Raw genomic sequence first — 19,767 nt, 5'->3', positions numbered from 1 at the left:
TTCCTTCCTTCCTTCCTTCCTTCCTTCCTTCCTTCCTTCCTTCCTTCCTTCCTTCCTTCTTTCTTTCTTTCTTAAAGGGCTTCTGAACAGTCAGGCAAAGACCACTTCCACTCAGGTCAGTGCTGCCATCTAGTGGTTAATGGTAGAGCAGGATGCTTTGTGGTAAACAGTGAAATTCAGCAGGCTTTTGGGACTCAGGAATCTATAGTGACTTTAAGGACCTTTCAGAACCTCTTCCACGATGGGTTTTAGCCAGGGCTATTTATCCAAAGCACTCGTGGCCCTTTCTTCGAATACCAATTGCTGATGGAATTTGGGAAGGGTCTGGATGGTCACATGGCTGGCTAAGATGCACTTTGGTTCTCATGGAGAATCTCTGTACTAATTACAAATGCCCATCTCTTCCCTCTGAGCAACATTCGATTCAGAAGCAATTCTAAGCTTCCTGTGTTTGTGGCACCGGGTTCGATGCTAAGTTGGTGTGAAGAAGTTAGAACTAGCTGCCAAGGATGAGATGGGAAATCTACATGAAGGCTGCAGAAGCTTAAACGAGGCTGAGGCCTTCCTCCTGGCATCCCAGAGCACTTGTGAACTTCTAGTTTGTTGTATTCAGGTTGACGGTGCCAGCATTTGTGATGTTTTGTGGTTGGGCACCCTTCTGCTTTTTCTCAGAGGATTTCCTGCATCATAGGTTCTTCTGTGGTAATAGAGCTGAGACATAACAAAAACGGACTAGGCTTTGGTTTGCTGATGGACTAAGGTATTTCTAGAGAAATTCACCACAGAGTTCTGAAAGATAGCTCTCAATTTTTTCAAAATTCCCAGTCTATCTAGCAGTCTGAAAATCAGAGTAAAAGTAGATAAACTAACTCTGATATGATTCAACTTAGTTTCCAAAATGACTCAAAGAGCTAGGAATTGATATATTCTTGATAATATTTCCTGTTTGAGGGAGGAGGGCTCAGTGGCTGTGATAGTGTGAATGTGACACGTTTTTGAACACTAGGTCCCTAGCTGGTGGTACTGTTAGGGAAGATCGTGGAACCTTTAGAAGGTGGAGCTTGCTGGAGGAAGTGGGTCACTGGAACTGAGCCTTTAGTTTTTATAGACTGGCCAGATTTCCTGCCCACTTTCAGCTTCCTGACTTGATGTAGTGTGAGCAGCCAGTCTCCCAATCCTGCCAGCATGCCTTGCCCACCAAGATGGAATGTATCCCCAGAAGATGAGCACTGTCGAAAAGTTTAAAATCCAGTATCTCATTAATCTAATTTTAAGTCGTTCTGACCCTCACATTTATTTTCAGAGGCCTGTGCTCACTATGTAGCAATATAGTTTCATCTTTTCCATATTATTTACTGTCATAGATTTAGAAGTCTATTTAGGAGAGCCTCTATTTGGAATAAAGGAAGCCTTTAAGTGATGTTTTTTTCTAGGTCCTGTCTTGGAAACTTGTGCCTGACAATTATCCGCCAGGAGACCAGCCACCTCCCCCTTCGTACATTTATGGTGCACAGCATTTGCTCCGGTTATTTGGTAAGAATCTCTATTCTTTGTTTTTCCAGTTTTGATTTTCTCATTAGCATGTATTAATTACATATAATAGTAGCTTTCACTGTGTATTAGTTAGGATCTTACTGCTGTTAACGGTCACTATGACCAGGGCAACTCTTATAAGGACAACATTTAATTGGGGCTGGCTTACAGGTTCAGAGATTCAGTCCATTATCATCAAGGTGGGAGCAAGGCAGTGTCCAGGCAGGCATGGTCCAGGCAGCAGAACCGAGTTCTACATCTTCATAGGCTGCTAGCAGAATACTAGCTTCCAGGCAGCTAGGATGAGGATCTTAAAGCCCACACCCACAGAGAAGCACTTACTCAAACAGTGTCACACCTTCTAATAGTGTCACTTCCTAGGCCAAGCATATACAAACCACCACATTCCACTCCTTGGTCCCCATAGGCTTTTCAAACACATGAGTCTATGGGGCGGGGGGATACCTAAACACAGCATAATGCAAAGTACATTTTATCGAACTTCAAAAGTCTCCACAGTCTATAGCAGTTGCAACAATGTTAAAAGTCTAAAGTTCAAAGTCTCTTCTGAGATTCATCCAGTATCTTAATTGTAATCCCCAAAGCAAGACAGGAAACCAGCTGGGGAAACCCCACGTTCTGCATCTCTATGTCTGATGTCAACATCATCATCAGATCTCCAACTCCTTTTTCATCTTTGTTGACTGCAACAACTGCTTTCTCCTGGGCTGGTTCCACTCCCTGTTAGCAGCTTTCCTCAGCAGATAGTCCAGGACTCTGGCATCTCAAACATCATGGGGTCTCCAAGGCAACTTCAGTGTTACAGCTTCTTGTTTTAATATCTGGGATCCACACATGATCTGGCCTCCTCCAAAGGGCTGGCAGTACTTCTCCAGCTCTGCCCTCTGTAGCACTCTAAGCTCAGGTTGATCCACTCCACTGCTGCTGCTATTCTTGGTGACTATACCATGGTACTGGCATCTCCAATGCACTGGGGTCTTCTGCTGCAACTAGGCTTCACCAATAGACTCTCATAGGCTCTCTTCCTAGTACCAAGCCTCAGATTCTTTGCATGATCCCTTCAATCCTGGGCCATCAACTGCAACTGAAGCTGCACCTTCACCAATGGCCTTCTATCTCTCTCACAGTGCTGAGCCTCAGCTGTTCTTCATGCCTTCAAAACCAGTACCAAATGGGTGACTCTTATGCATTACCAAGTCCAGCTGCAGCACAAGGTGCAACCTTGGCTGTCTCTGGAACACAGCTTTTTTGTGCTCTCAGAAAACACTTCCCAGAAGATTTTACCTCAGCAATGCTGGTCTCTTCTTTTCTTTTTTTTTTTTTAATTAGGTATTTATTTCATTTACATTTCCAATGCTATCCCAAAAGTCCCTCACACCCACCCACACCCACTCCCCCACCCACCCACTCCCACTTCTTGGCCCTGGCATTCCCCTATACTGAGGCATATAAAGTTTGCAAGACCAATGGGCCTCTCTTTCCACTGATGGCCAACTAGGCCATCTTTTGATACATATGCAGCTAGAGACAAGAGCTCCAGGGTACTGGTTAGTTCATATTGTTGTTCCAGCTATAGGGTTGCGGATCCCTTTAGCTCCTTGGTTACTTTCTCTAGCTCCTTCATTGGGGGCTCTGTGTTCCATCCAATAGCTGACTGTGAGCATCCACTTCTGTGTTTGCTAGGCCCCGGCCTAGTCTCACAAGAGATCTAGCTAACTAGCATCAGTTGTGTCAGTAGTCCCTTCTATTTTTCACTCTAAAGCCAGAGCCACATGGTTTAAGCTGTCCAATTCTGCTGTTTGCAGGAGCTGGAACATGTCCCCCTTTTTCTATTACATTATCATTAGCTTTCTGTTTGCTAACTCCTTTCCTCCTAAGCTTGGCTGACCTGGATCTTGCTCTGTAGATTGACCTTGAATGCAGAGATCTGCATGCCTGTCTCTTGGGATTAGAGGTGTGTACCACCATGCCTGGATTTAAGCTTTCCTTCACCTAGAACTTGCTTTGTCCCAGGCTGGCCTTGAACTCAGAGATCTGCTTGGTTTTATCTTCTGGGATTAAAGGTGTGTACCATCATACCTGGGTCTAAATTTATCTGGGTAGGATCTTGCCCCAAAGTCCTACTCCCTTAATCTGTTATCTCCAAGAACACAGGGCTTACCTCCATTTCACTTCCTGGGATCCCTTTTATACTCAAGCCATATATTTTATATTTTTCCTTCTAAGCTTGCTATACTTGTTCAAAATGCTCTTAATGAGACTTAACCAGAGAACAAAGTTTCTGCTGGGCTCTTTTGAGACTTTCTTTGTCAGTGCAATTAATATAAGTCTCTTTACCTTAGCCTCAGGTAGACTCTTCAGACAAGGGCATAAGCAGCCACATTCTTCACCAAAATACCATAAAACAGTCTCTAGGCCACATACTGAAATTCTTCTCTTCTGGACCTTTTTGGCTTAGGTCTGCACAGTTCAAATTACTCTTAGCAGCAAAGTCTCCCATATTTCTACCAGGAGAGCCCATTAAGCCCAACTTAAAGCACTCCACCACTTTCCAAATCCAAAGTCCCAAAATCCACATTCTTCCAAACAAAAGCATGGTCACAGCAATACCTCAGTCCCTGGTACCAAGTTCTGTCTTAGGGTTTTACTGATGTGAACAGACACCATGACCAAGGTAAGTCTTATAAAAAACAAAATTTAATTGGGGCTGGCTTACAGGTTCAGAGGTTCAGTCCATTATCATCAAGGCAGGAACATGGCAGCAACCAGTCAGGCATGGTGTAGGAGGAGCTGAGAATCCTACATCTTCATCTGAAGGCTGCTAGCAGAATACTGGCTTCCAGGAAGCTAGGATGAGGGTCTTAAAGCCAACAACCCACAGTGACACATCTACTCCAACAGGGCCATATCTTCTAATAGTGCCACTCCCTGGGCTGGGCATATAGAAACCATCACACACTGATATTTTCATGTGTTTGTAGAATGCATGGTGATCATAGAATAGTCACCCCCCCCCTTACCTCTTGTCCAACTATTCATCTTTCTATTTCCATGTGGTGTGTGTGTGTGTGTGTGTGTGTTATTAGAGTTGCTGATAGGTCCATGGTTAAGAAAGGAAACAAGGGCAATTTACCAGTGGGTTCACCACTGAAGAAATGTCTCTCCCTCCTAGCAACCATTCATTCATATCCATGGATGGTCAAAGGGAAATGGGGGCTCATGGTGCCCTCAGTTATAGCAGCCTCATATTGCTTGGTTCTTTTTTTTTTTTTTTTATAAAACCAGTTTGCTAGTTTATGGACATCTTGTAAGTGTGTAACTAATTTGGAAACCTGGTTTCCTCTTTAAAGAAAAAGCATTGGATATACTTTAGTTTCATAGACTTAACACTCTATGTTTGTTCGGTAACTGATTGTTTCCTAGAGTAGATGCTAATTTTAGTCCCCAAAGTAGGAAGAGTAATCCAGGTGATCCCACAATGAGTCCTGCCCAATGTGGCATCCTGCTGATTGCAAACACTTTTGTTTTTAATCTAGTGAAACTTCCAGAAATCCTTGGGAAGATGTCCTTCTCTGAGAAGAATCTGAAGGCTTTACTGAAGCACTTTGATCTCTTTCTGAGGTATTTTTATTACCTTGTCACACCTACCTCCACAGGCAAACTTGTGACTTTCTGAGGCTTAAGGTTAGCACAATGGAAGGTGGTATTTTCCATATAGGCAGTACATGATATGTTCTGACTGAATAGAGTAAGATATGATATAAAGGGATTTCTTTTTTTTTTTTTTTTGGTTTGTTTGTTGGTTTTATGTCTGTTTTATCCTTCATTTCTCCAGTTTCTGGGTCAAGAATATTGAGGTGTCACTCCAATAATCCAGCTGGATAATCCAGTAAGCAGAAAATGAATTTTCTGACATAGAAATATACTGACATTAATTTTATATTTATCAGGAGAACTGTAAACATTGGCCTCTTATGACATGCGTACATAAATTAACTTAAATATTAGCCTAGAATGATAATCAACAACTCTGAGTATGTGCTGGCATTTATGATTTCAGAGAAAGGTGTTGAATTCTTCTCTTGATATAGCTAGTCATTTTTTTATCTAATAGAATATTTGACCCATGGTTCTAATGCCCATCTTAATGCCTTTGGTCACTTAGTCCCTCTCTGCTATCCAAATGTCTGTTAATTACATCCTTACCTTATCCTTCAAGGCTGGTCTTCACCTTGCCCCACTCAGGTCAGCCTAGCTACTTGACCTGAAAGGGAGCCGTTTTCTTTCTACTGGGCCCCATTCTGACTGATTGAGGAGTCTCGAGAGTAGAGTACTCTACCCAGAAATAATCAGTCTTACGTTTGAAACGGTGTTTTTCCATCAGAATTTTGAATGAGATGTCCTTGAATATAATTACACTTTCAGCATGTCACTGAAAACTGGTTTTATAAATATTCTCTTCCCTCCCATATGCCCCCTTCAGACAAACTCACAATTGTGTTTAACTTAACATTTTGTGTACTAAAAGCAAATAGCACTAAGCATGTGTGAAGAGACTGCAGGTTAGTGTAGGGAAGCCTACAGACTTTGAAGTATTCCTTATACAAAGCAGAAGTTAGGACTGTAGGAAATAACATAGGTTTTATAAATAAAACTCAGAGTAAATAAAAATACCCTTTTTATATAAAAAAGTAGGCAATGGCAGCAATTAGAATCAAGGAACTCAACAGTGACCTTTAAGAAAGTACTTAGCTGTCAAGTGATTTCTGACATGGTTTCTTATTTAGAGAGATGTGACAATTTAAGAGATTTGGACAGGTTGGAGGTAGCAGGGTGATTCATGGTAGATTTTACAGCATGCTTCTCCTAGTCCAAATCCACTTGGACTTTGTTTTGCTTTCTGTCTTGTGGATCTGTTTGCTTTGTTTTGTTGTTTTGGCTTTTTTTTGGGGGGGGGGGTTAGAGTATCATAACATACTTCCAGATAGCCATAAATAGTGGTCTTCCCACCTCAGCTTCCCAAATGCTTGAACCACAGGCATAAGCTACTCTGCCTGACTCTGGCCTGAAGTCCCTTCATCAGTGTATTGCAGGATCTTTAGCGACTCATCACATGATAACAGCCATTTTCAGACATACTGGTCTTTCCACAGTGATACTGTCATCCAGTCTTGTAATTAACCTTTAGTATGCAAAGTACTGGTATTGGTTATTTTGTTCAGCTTTGCTGTAACTTAGTCTGTATAATTAGCCTTGTGAATTTCTTGAGTGACGTTGAGTTTGTCATGTATTGTTTTTATAGTTTGGAAAACAGGAAAGGATTTATTGAGGTTATTTTTCACAAATGCATGCACATAGTCAGTTCTGTAACACTGATGATGAAGAGATTCAGATGAATAGTGATTGACAGAAGCCACTTTAATGAGTGTTGTGGAAGTAATCAATAGAATCATGTTTTCTTTCTAGTACAAAAAATGTTGAAATGTTTTCACATTTCATTGGCTGACAGCTAATATTTAGCTTCAGGGTGTTCGGTTCTTAATATGATGTTCATTGGTGCCTTTTTAATTATTCTTTCTCTAGGTTTTTAGCAGAATACCATGATGACTTCTTCCCGGAGTCGGCTTATGTCGCTGCCTGTGAGGCACACTACAGCACCAAGAACCCCAGGGCAATTTATTAAACTTTTGATGGTTCTGTAAAAACAACTGCACTATGTGGCTTTATACTTTAGGTCCCAGGTGAAGTGTTAATGAGATGCTAGACCTATCCTGGGGGTACTCTGACAGAAACAGGCTATGTTTTTTTGAGTTCGTCACATTCTATTATTTCTGTTAAGAATTATTTTCTGCGCTCACCATGGTGGTCCATGCCTATGGGGAGGGAGTCGATTTAATTAATTAATTCATCATTTTTTTAAAAAAAATGTACTGATTACTTCCTGGGTGCCTGAACATATTCCAAAGTAGCACTGCTACACAAGCTGTGTGTGCTAGCAGGATAAAAACAGCCATCGCCGTCTTCATAGGGATGTGTTCACGAACGTATGCTTAGGTTAAACATTGTTCTGGTAGACAGCGCAGGTGGTTGTTAGCAAGGACCATACTGTTTGATTACTTGTTAATGTTAAACAAAAATGGTTTTGAAAACTGTTTTCTGTTCACCAGATCTTAGTCAGTGCTTGGAAGCCGCAAAGCACTCTCAAAGTACTTCTGAGGGAATTGATATGGGTGGCAAAAGAGAACTTACAGCTATGCATTGCTTGTAGCAGTTCCCTTTCTCAGAAACATTATTTTTGTTGCTCTAAATAAAGCATTGCCTGTCTTGTTTGAGATTTTACAGCCATACTCTGCTATGTAATGTTATAGTTCCTTTTCTATGAAATGTTATTTTGGGTGATCTAAATAAAGCTTTGCCAGTTTTGTTTGAAAGAAGCAAGAGGAGTTTTGCTCTGGCCTTCCCTGGTTCTTTTTACTTCAGGGCAACTAGTCGGGTAACCTCTTCACTCCCAACTCTTGTTTCCATTTGTTTGCCCCTTGTACGTTTTTGTCCTTCCCTTTTTGGTTTGGCCCCTCTGTGCATCGTGACTATTAGTAGTTATGAGAAGTCACTGTGACTCTGTGCCAACTTGTGGCTGGTCTCTGGGTCCTGATAGGTCAAATGCAGATCTATCCTTCCCCAAGTTGGCCAGCTGATGTGATCTGTAGTCATCCTTTTAATCCTCCTCTCCATTTCTCCCTCTCCCTCTCCCTCTCCCTCTCCCTCTCTCTCTCTCTCTCTCTCTCTCTCTCTCTCTGGTTTAGAGAGCTCTAAAGGCCTGGAAAGGATACCGAAGCCATGAAAGCATTAAATAAAGCACTTCTCTTACGGTTTAGCTTAGTTGACTTTAATTTCCAAAGGCCACTGGTCATGAACAACAGGAGCCTCAAGGACTTTTGACTCAAATTGTCCCATTAAAGTGCCTTGTGCATCACTGACTACTAAGATTCACTACCTCCAGATCACCTAAGGAAGGCATCTTCCCCTCTGCATTTAGTTAGTTGCTAACACAGACTCACGTTGGTGGCAACTGATTGGAACAGCCTTCAAGTTCTTGGTAGGTGTGATTTTTAATTTTAATTGTCAATGTAATGGATTCAGAATCACTGTGGAAACACACTTCTGGGTGTGTCTATGATACTGTTTCAGAAAAGTTTGAACTGAAGAGGAAAGACCCGTCTTGACCATGGCCACCACCATTCTGTGGACTGGGGTCTCAGACCCACTGAAAAGAAGAAATTAATTGGTATCCCAGAATTCACCTTTCTCTGCTTCCTGACAACATTACCAATGGGTTCATGTTCCTGCTGCCGTGCTTCTCTGCCATGAGGGACTGGACCATCAAACTGGGAGGCAAAATAAACCCTTTTCTCAGGTATTTTCTCACAGCAACCACAAAAGTGATTCATAATGGAACATTGGTATTGAGAAGTGGGGCTGTTGTGGCTAAGCCGGACCATGTGGGACATAGGCATTTGGAACTGGTTTATAGCTGAGAGTTTGGAACTTTGAGCTAGAGAAGCCTTAGAGTGCTATAAATAGAGTTTAAAAGGCTATTCTGCTGGTGTTTTGGAAAACTAGAATGCCAAGACAAACGTGGACAGTGGAGATCTGGCTCACAGGGGTTTGGAGAGAAAAAGAGACTATTGAAAATTGAGCTACAGGCCATTTGTGTGATAACCTGGCAAAAAATCTGGTATCAGGCCATGCCATAAGTGCCATGTCCTAGGAACTGGAGTGAGGCTAGATTCTAAAGCAATGGACTCATTCACTTGGTGGAAGAAATCTGAAGTAAGCTTAGCGTTGAGGCTGTATAATATTTACTGACTACTGCTGTCATCTAGGTCTCCAGTGAGAAATAGCACAAATGAGGCAAAAGAAGACAGATGTGTCAGTTTGGCAGGGGAAGGGATGGATTTAAAGGTGTAGGCAAGGCAGATCCAGAGAAAGCAGCAGTACTTGTTAAAAGACATTAGCAACATTAAAGAGAAACCTTGTGCTCTGTATTAGATATTAGCGAAGGTTCCTTAAAGATAAGACCTCACCCAATAAACCCCCCATTTTGTCAAAATATGAATTCATTTGAAAGGAGAAATTGTAAACTGCCGATGGTGTTTTCTGCTTCTTGAAAGCAGTTACCTAGGAAAGCCTTTCCCCATGGTTGGCACACAGGCCAATATACTTGTAGGCTAAGGGACCCAGGTCACAGCAGAACTTTGTAGTATCACTCCCATGGTACTGGCATACAGGTGTGAAAGATGTAGGTGTGGAGGAGTCATGGAGACTTGCACTAGAGTTCCAGAAAGCACTGAGACCAGGCAATGTGTCGCTTGGTTGGAGTCTCTGTAAACTAGCCCTGAGAGGCTACTATGTGAAGATGTTAAAGTGAAGTCTAAGTTGCAGTATGGACCCCAGGATGTTGGAGGTACCAGAACTGTGGGTCATCGCCTGAGGAAAGCCCCATGCATGGAGCCATGCCAGCCCCAGAGAGAAGTTGCTGCAAATGGCAGCGCTGGAGATCTGGGACTACCCAAGCCCTTGGAAATCCATATGAGTCCATGAGCTCCAGATGCGGGACATAGATCTGCAGGATCTGATGTTTGCCCTGCTGGGTGTTGGTCTTTCTTTGGACATATCTTTTCTTGTTGTAATTCCCACTCTTCCTATTGGGAATGGGAATGTTTCTTCTTTGCCATTGTTTATTGAGACTTTGTTAGTTGTTTTTGATTTTATAGATGTTCACAAATAAGAGATTGCCTTGAGTCTCTGAGAAGACATTGGACTGCTTAACACTGCTGGGACTGCTAAAGACTATGGAGAGTTTTAGAGAAGGGATTAAATGTATTTTGAATTGTGAGATGAAAATGAGAATTTGGGGGCCAGAGGTGGAATGCTATGATGTAGTGATATGTTTGGGTGTCAGGTTGGCTGGGGTAGACGAGAGATGCTTGATTTTGATTATTAACTTGGGTGGAATCAGAATCACCCTGGAAACATGCCTTTGGATATGTCTCTATGAAGTTTAACTGAAGAGCGAAGACCCACCCTAAATGTGGATGACACTATTTTAGGACTTGGCGTCTTAAACTGAATGAAAAGGACAAAGTGAGCTGAAAATCAAAATTCATCTCTCTTTGCTTCCTAACTGTCAGTCTTGCTGCCATGACTTCCCCTACTATAATGGAATGCTTCTCTTCAAACTGTAAGCCAAAATAAATGTTTCCTTCCTTAAGCTGTTTTGGTCGGGTATTTTGTTACAGGAATTGGTGGGGATGGGGAGATGGAGGTTGGGGGAGTAGTCGTTAGGATTCCTCTCCATTTGACTTATGTGGTGCTGCCTTAATGCTTGTGCACCTGCAGTATCCTCACTGTTTTCAGTGCTGAAATATTCGCTACTGGTAGATCCAGGGAGGGGGAAATCAGTTGAGTACCCACTGATGACTACACTGCTCTCCAGTGGGTAGCACCAATTCAGTTGTCACACAGATGGCTCTTATTAAACTAAATAGGCCACAAAACAAAACCAAAGGTCATGAACCTGGGAAAGGAAGTGTGTGTGTGTGTGTGTGGTGTGGTGTAACATGGATGGAACAGGGATAAGAGGTGTGTGGTAGAGGGTAATTAGAATATATTATACTCATGTATGCAATTGTCAGACTACAAAATTGTTTTTTTAAAAAGGTGCAGTCATGGACCCAGGAGGTGAAGCAGAAGTTCAAGATTACCTTCAGGTACAAAGCAAATTCAAGCACAGCCTGAGTTACATGAAATTCTGTCTCAAGGGAGTAAAGAGGCAATGTGAGGGCAGGGAAGAAACTGGCTATGCACGTTAGATCAGGTAACATTTTTTAAAATGTAAGACGAGGGCTAGGGACATAGTGCAGTGCTTGAATGCTTGCCTACCGTGCATATATGTGCAGTCTCTTAGTGAATTACCTACCTCTCGGGTCTGGAATATGATGCCTAGCTAGCCCCACTCCCTCTGATCAGTGACAGGGCATCAATGGAGAGGGTGTCCCAGGTAATTTTATCCAGATCACACACATGATCAATATGCATCACTCGGAAAACCTACTTATGACATCTTTCTTCACAGGGAAAATGAAAAAGAATGAAAGGGAGAGGAGAGATGGAGGGGAAGGGATGGGAACATGGCTCTGTCAATAAAGTTTATGCTGCACAAGCCTGATGAAGTTAGTTCAGATCTGTTAAAAACTCCTATAAAAGCTGAGTATAGTTAAGAGGCAGGTGTTTTTAACCATAAGACAAGTAGAGCCTGGAGCTCTCTGATCAGCCAGTCCAGCCAGTTAGCAAGCAAGGCATTCAGTGCCTCAAAACATAAGATGGAGAGCAATGCAGAAAGAAACCTGACTTCTGCACATACATGCACAAATGTGTACACACTGCAAAGGAAAGGAGAGAAAGGGCGCAGGCAGAGAAAGCAGTCCATCCCATTGTCTAATTTTCTTAGACAATGCTCACACTTCCTTGTGTTAGAATGTGAGTTCAGACTCAGCAGGTAAGGGGTGGGACCCTAGAGTCTGTACTTTTAAGGAGTGTCAGGGCTGCTGACACTGCTGGTTCCCAGCCCACACCTTGTACAGGGAAGTTATCAAATACTGGGTTTGGGAGTGGGGAATAGGGTGTCAACTATTAGAAATAAGACTGGGAATGAGATACAGATGAAGATAGGCTCAAGCACAAACTTTCTGTAGGTATTTTTTCCCTCTCAGGACAGCTGCATAAGGAAGATATATTTTACATAATCAAGGAAATAGATTAGTTAGAAGCCAAAGTCAAAAGCAAACCAAGATCTGTCTTGATGCTAAAACTACATTCCCTTAATGCTTTCCAAGTTGAGAGAACACAATAACTAAGTTCTATTGGTCAGAGGGTAGCAGAGAGGCTGATTCAGAGCCAATTTCTGCAGTCTTTTCATTTTCCCCATCTTCTCCATCCTTCCTACGAGTCCTCCAGGGTTCTTACTGTTTGAAACTGCCATCTGTTTGGCCATTTGGTTCATTCTGCTCTTTAAAAAAAAATAGGCCTTTTTTTTTTTTTTAACTTTAAGTCTTTATTGTTTGCACAGTTAAAAAGCACAGTATCCCTTTTTCAATTCTAAAATCAGAGGGCTGATTGCAAAAGAAATTCATTTATCTAGGATTTAACCACATTCTCGAGATGTATTTATTTATTTATTTTTAACATTTATTTATTATTATATGTAAGTACACTGCAGCTGTCTTCAGACACACCAGAAGAGCATCAGATCTCATTATGGATGGTTGTGAGCCACCATGTGGGTGCTGAGATTTGAACTCAGGACCTCTGGAACAGCAGTCGGCGCTCTTAACCGCTGAGCCATCTCTCCAGCCCTCAAGATTTTTTTTTTTTAATGTTACATTTCTCTGTGTATGTGCATGCATGGGTGTATGTGTGTGTATGGGGTGGATGTCACAGGACAACTTCTGGGAGTCTGTTCTCTTTCTACTATGCACACTCCAGGCACTGAATTGAAGTCATCAGGTCTGATAGCAATTGCTTTTTACCCCCCACCCCAACACACACAAACACACACACACACACACACACACACACACACACGCACGCAATCTCACCAGCCTATGTATTCAAGAGTTTTATTAATGTTTTCTTTCCTAGAAAGTACCAGAATATCTCTGTTTGGGCATCCAAGTCCTTTGTTAGATGGGCTTTAATAAAAACTATGACATAAGTGCTAAATGAACAGCGTTGTTATAGGTACACTTAAGGGTGTTGGGAAGTAGATGCCTCAGGCCAGCAGATGGAACTCAAGTCACTGTTAGGAAATCCTTTAAGCTGATATCTTACTAGTTCTGGATTTTGTTGTTGTTTTTGTTGTTTTCTTTTTTTGTTTGTTTGTTTGAGTCAGGGTCTTGTATAGCACAGGCTGGCTTCAAACTTACTATGCAGCCATGGATGACTTGGGCTTCCAATTCTCTTTCATCCATATCCTGAATGCTTAGACCATAGGCATTTACCACCACACCTGGTTTGTGTGGTGCTGGGGATCAAACCCAGAACAATGTGCTTGCAAAATGAACACCCTACCAACTAACTGAGGCACATTTCCAGCCCCATGCTTCCTGATTTCTGTCTATCAACAATCAACATGACCTTACTACTTTTAGATTTTTTTTCTTCCAATGTCACCATATTCTCTCTTTCTTCCATCCCCAGAACAGTATTTGAGTTAGAGTCCACATTACCCTTCAACAAACTCAGAGAGTGGCTAATCGGAGTCTGTTAGTTGCAGAATGGAGGGCTGATTTCTTTGATTTTAAGTTGGCGAGATGGAGCTGTGGCTTCAGCTCTGTGAGAAGACACGATTGAGAACCTGAGCTCAATGCTCAGCACCAAAAATAATAACAATGATGTCAGCAACTTTGGACTTAAACTTCATTCTCAAGCTGTGGGTCAAGAGGAAGGAGCTATCTCAGCACTTTAGGCTTGACCACAGCCCTCAAGAGCTATTCTGGGCCATTGGTCACCTTCCAAATCATTAACTTCAAAATCTGCCAATCAAAGCAACCTTCCAGTGTAGGGCAATGCTAGGAGTGTTTTATTCCATGCCACAAAGCCAAGGATGATAGCAGCCTGCATGAGAGACAAGTTCTATAATGCTCCACAAAAACTCTCCCGAGCTGAGCTTCTGTATCACTTCTGGGTTTGATGCTGCGGGATTTTCTTTAAATCATTCTCTACTTCCTTTCCAGCAAGCAGGAGACAGATTTGACTATAAAACACCATGAAAGTGGGGGGGGGGATGATATTCACTGTTTGAGTCAGGGAAAAGAAAAACAAAAGAAAAAGATTAAATGCTGCATCTTCTATAAGATGTCAGTATGTACAGTTCCCGTTTAGCTCATAATTTCTCAGCTTTCTCATCCCCAGAAAGTCTTTTGTATTTAGGTAAAACTGTACTTCAAAGTTTGATCTTTTCCTGGGCTAACAGTATGTGTAGTATGATTCTTTCCTTGGGAAACTCTGAGAAGGATTTTAAGGAGAAGTGAGGTGTGGAATGTGGCCCTCAGCAGGCCCAATGTTCCATTTATTTAAATTGTGGTGTGTGTGTGTGCATGTGTGCATATTCATGCATAAGGGTATAGGTGTCCACTTGCCATGATGGTGGTCAGAGAACAGCCTCTAGTGTTGGTCTATGCTTTGCTCCTTGAAAACAAGGCTCTTGTTTACTGCTCCATATGCTAGGTTATATGATCCTCCAGGTTCCTGTAAGTCCCCTGTCTCTGCTTCTCAGCTCACAGTGCTGGATCAGCTACCTCAAGAGACACCTTTACTTCTGCCTCTGTCTGCCCCTAGTTCAGCACTCTTGATTTGTGCCAAACTGCTGTGGCAGTAGTTACTAGGTTCAAAGTGGCATCAGGTGGATGAAGAAAGAACTCTCCTTGTTGATATTCCTGTATCCTTCATGAATAACTGGTGACATCGGACTCTGCTTCTTTCACTCCTCCAAAACCGAACAAAAAGCCACACATTACATTGTATAATACCAGTTATATGAAGCATACATAACAAGTGAGCTAGTGATTGTTAGCATGTGGGGAAGGAAGGAATTGAGATTAAGAGGTATCCAGTTTCTTTAGTATGATAGAAATGTCTGTAATGTGATAGTGCTGACAATTGTGTTGCTCTTGGGGGAAGTTGTTTTGGTTTTGTTGTTTTGTTTTATTGCTTATTTTGTGGAGGGAGACAGGGATTCGTTTTGCATGGTACACATGTGAAGGTCAGAGGACACCCTCAGGTGTCCTCGTCTTTTATTCTGTTTGGGACAGGATGTTCTCTTTGTTGTACAGCTGCATACACTAGGTTAGCTGGCCAGTGAACTTACAGGGCTTGTCTTGTCGTTACCTTCAGAGGAGCACTGGGATTGCAGACATGCCGCTCTACACAGCTTTCATGTGGGCTCAGGAGATTTGAACACAGGTCTTCATGCTGTGTGGCAAGCAGTTTACCCACTAACCATCTCCCCAGGCAGTGGCTATTGTGCTATGTGGATTATGTCTCTTTTTTAAATGTAAGCTTGGCCTTTTTGCTCTGCAACAAATTTACAGAACATGTGCTATGAACCCCCATTTCTCCAGCAATCTTGGGCATTTCTTCCAGGCATCACTTTCTAAGGAAGACCAGGGTTCTGTTCTTCCCTTTTCAGAGTTCACAAGGCATCTGAAGGGAAGATGGGTGAATACTATGTCTTTCTGCAATTTTTCTATAAACATATGCCTACTAGACATATCTTCACACTTCCTTGGCTTCCACGATCCTCTGCTGGGCAGACAGGATGTAAGCTGATAGTATAATATAAGCCAAACAAGAAAATTTAATGGAGATAGAGGTTAGTGACATCCAAAATAAAATGAATTGTTAGGAATACTATAAGCCAGTTCATCTTTCCAACCCTTCATGTTGGGGATTTCTTTGCAGCATCAATCTTCACCCTTGCAGAAGCTTGCCAAAATGGCAGGGAGGACACTGCTCCACTGCGTTTCCCTATTGATTTGTACTTTCCACACTTAGATTTACAACTTTCCTTGGGATTATTTAATAAGTCGTTGTGGAGCTATGCTTTGGTGCAGGGTAAATTACAGCAGTCTGCAGACTGTATTTACAGTTCAGTCTTCAGTGTTACTAAGGGGACTTCGGGAGGAATTTCAGGTCACTAGCCTCTATTAGTTGTTCATTAGTGTCCAGAAAATCATTTGGAGTGGAATCATTTGTGAGCTGTATGAAAATACAGCTTTCTCAAGGGGGACAAAGGCTATTTAAATGTGATTGGCACTACATAAAAGAAAGTCTGAAGCCAGGCATGGCAATGTACACCTGTAATCCCAGACAGCAGGATCAGGAGTTCAAGGTCAACCTTTTTAGGCCAGCCTAAAAGGAAGATCCTCTCTATAAAGTGAAATAGGTAAGATAGGGGCTGGAAAGATGGTTCACTGACTGCTCTTCCAAAGGAACCAAATTCAAATCCCAGAACCCACATGGTAGCTTACAATTGTAATTCTAGCTCCAAGGGATCTGACACAGACATGCATACAAGCAAAACACGAACACACATTTTCTTAGTTAGGGTTTTACTGCTGTGAACAGACACCATGGCCAAGGCAACTCTTATAAAGGACAACATTTAATTGGAGCTGGCTTACAGGTTCAGAGGTTCAGTCCATTATCATCAAGGTGGGTGCATGGCAGCATTTAGGCAGGCATGGTGTAGCAGGAGATGCCGAGAGTTCTACATCTTCTTCTGTAGACAAACAGGTGAAGAATGGCTTCTAAGCAGCTAGGATGAGAGTCTTAAAGTCCATGCCCACAGTGATTCACGTAGTCCAACAGGGCCACACCCACTCTAACAAGGCCACAACTTTTAACAGTGCCACTCCCTGGGCAAAGTATATACAAACCATCACACTAAATAAATAAATAAATGTCATTTTAAAAATAAATTACATGTTGTACTGGCTAGTTTTGTGTCAACTTGACACAGCTGGAGTTATCACAGAGAAAGGGGTTTCAATTGGGAAAGTACCTCCATGAGATCCAGCTGTAAGGTATATTCTCAATTAGTGATCAAGGGGGAAAGGCACCTTGTGGGTGGGATCACCTCTGGGCTGGTAGTCTTGGGTTCTATAAGAGAGCAGGCTGAGCAAGCCAGGGGAGGCAAGCCAGTAAAGAACATCTCTCCATGGCCTCTGCATCAGCTCCTGCTTCCTGACCTGCTTGAGTTCCAGTCCTGACTTCCTTGGTGATGACCAGCAGTATGGAAGTGTAAGCTGAATAAATCCTTTTCTCCCCAACTTGCTTCTTGATCATGATGTTTGTTCAGGAATAGAAACCCTGACTAAGACACACATGAAAAAAATGAATCATAATCTAAACACTGTTGGAGGAAATGCCTAGTAAAGTTCTTTTTAGTATACATTTTATCTATTATATATTGAAGCATTTTATTAAAACTCAACACAAAGCCATGGTGTGGTAGACAAATTGCAAAACTTTTCTAAAACTTTTACACTGGCAATATTCTCACCACACTCTTTTATCCCTAATCTTTGTGACTTTGAAGTCTCATAAAGAAGTAATATCTATTTTCTTTACATCTGTCTGGCTTTGTGAATTGCTGTGGCCAAGAAAATATGACAGAAGGAACTTGGCTTTCATCACCTCCCTTCAAACCTTGCTGAGATATGAACAAGTCCAGGGGAATCTGCCAAGTGATGCAAACCAAATGCCTTGGCTATTTGCATCACCCCAACCAGTGTTCAGCTAACTGCTCACCATGTGAAGGAAACCATTCTAGATCAGCCTGGCCTCAAGGCTAGATCTGGACATGAGCAAAACTCTTCAGGTAACTGTAAGCTGTAGGACAATAGTAAGTTAATATTGGTTTAAGCCACTGAGATTTGGAGTGGTTACTTAAGCATCAGTAGCTAACTTCACCTTGTGCCTCTGTTCTGCTTATGTTTTCTGATCTGTCATCTATGGTACAGCTCAGATTTCATTGCCTTGGCCAAAGTGGATGAAATTTTGGCATATTCAGAACCTATTATGGATTCTAGGAACATAAGTTAGCTATTGCCATTGCTCAGTTAATGAGGATAAAGGCGGATTATACATCACATGATTTTGTAGTTAGCATGGGATCTGGTAGAGAGAGGCATTAAGAGTTTTTTTTTGGGGGGAGGGGTTGTTTTTGTTTTTGTTTTGGTAATTTCCAGAAAATTGTAGACTAGCTTTCTCATCACTATGACAAAATGCCTGATATAAAGACTGTAAAAGGAGAAAAACTTTATTTTAGCTTCAAATTTCACAGAGTTTCATCTCTCCTGGCAGAGAGGGCTGGCTGAGTAGAGTATATTAAACCACAACGGCAGAAGCCAGTAGCAGGGAGTGTTCATCTCCCTGTAGACCAGTAGTAGACACACAAGGAAGCTGACCAAATCTTAAAAGGCTGATCCCTAAATACCTGCTTCCCCCAGGTAGGTCCTGCTACCTCTCAAACAGTCCAGCAGTGAGCATAAGAGCCTTTGGGGGACCTTTCCTATTCAGACATAATAGCCATGAAAGAGAACAGAAAATATATTTGCACCATCAGATGAGCTGTTACTGCTCTGTAATATTTGTTTCCACTCAGTTTGAAATAGAAAGAAACACTTTTGTGTTGAGCTAACATTCTCTTTCATCTCTATTTCATCCCCTACCTGCCCTTGTCTCAGAGTTGATATTAGCCTGAGTCTGCAGTATTGTAAGCTCAGCTTGTACACATGGAACATGTTACTCGAACTCATCATACTTTTGACATACATGTAGCTGTGTTTTTCTACAGACATCTGAATGTATATATGTATGTGTCATATATACACATATACACGATTTTACATACATGCATTTAATTATCCTGATAGCTATTATAGGATAGCCTATCATGGATATAATACCCTCTACTAATCCTTTTGCCCGTCTCTTTCACTAATTCAGCTGTTCATCACGTTTACAGAGTCCTTTGTATTCAAACAAACTCAGAAACTGGAATGGCTAGACAAATGCCTGTTTGACTTTCTAGAGTTTCTTCAAAGGCCTGGCTTTAGGAATTCCTTGGTATTTTGTTTAAGGCTGATTTTCTTGTGAGATTTTTTTTTTAATAAAAAGATTTATTTAGTTAGTTTATGTATATGAGTACACTGTAGCTGTCTTCAAACACACCAGAAGAGGGCATCAGATCCCATTACAGATGGATGTGAGCCACCATGTGGTTCCTGGGAATTGAACTCAGGACCTCTGGAAGAGCAGTCAGTGCTCTTAACCACTGAACCATCTCTCCAGCCCTGAGACATGTTTATAACACAGGAAGATACTAGGAAAATATTTAGATTAAAAACTTGACCTTTCTTTGAAACATTCACCAAGTTTCTTCATCTTTTCCATCTTACTCCTGGTGTTTTAGGAACAATTACCTGTGCCTATTTGGCGGTCATCTGCAAATCAGAGGTAACGCTAAGAAACGAGTACAACTGTAACTTCCCATGAGTAAAGATTAGCAGCAAGAAACTGCTACTTTGACTCGGGAGGCAGAGGCAGGCGGATTTCTGAGTTCGAGGCCAGCCTGGTCTACAAAGTGAG

General features: G+C 41.9%; 1 protein-coding gene across 5 annotated transcripts in view; it reads left to right on the top strand.

Annotated features, from left to right (window-relative positions):
- Msl3 (MSL complex subunit 3) overlaps window positions 1-8,426 on the top strand; it is a 21,045-nt gene extending 12,619 nt beyond the window's left edge. For all 5 annotated transcript variants that reach the window (XM_021153585.2, XM_021153586.2, XM_021153584.2 and 2 more), the window contains 3 exons: window positions 1,434-1,533; window positions 5,091-5,175; window positions 7,138-8,426. In XM_021153585.2, the coding sequence (XP_021009244.1) occupies window positions 1,434-1,533; window positions 5,091-5,175; window positions 7,138-7,237 (285 nt within the window). In that variant the 3' untranslated portion in view covers window positions 7,238-8,426. The remainder of the gene's footprint in view (window positions 1-1,433; window positions 1,534-5,090; window positions 5,176-7,137) is intronic.
- The last annotated feature ends 11,341 nt before the right edge of the window (window positions 8,427-19,767 follow it).

This window comes from Mus caroli, chromosome X (genome assembly GCF_900094665.2).
Source record: "Mus caroli chromosome X, CAROLI_EIJ_v1.1, whole genome shotgun sequence".
Taxonomy (NCBI): domain Eukaryota; kingdom Metazoa; phylum Chordata; class Mammalia; order Rodentia; family Muridae; genus Mus; species Mus caroli.
Note: the sequence above shows the minus strand (reverse complement) of the source record. Positions and strands in the feature narration are given on the sequence as shown.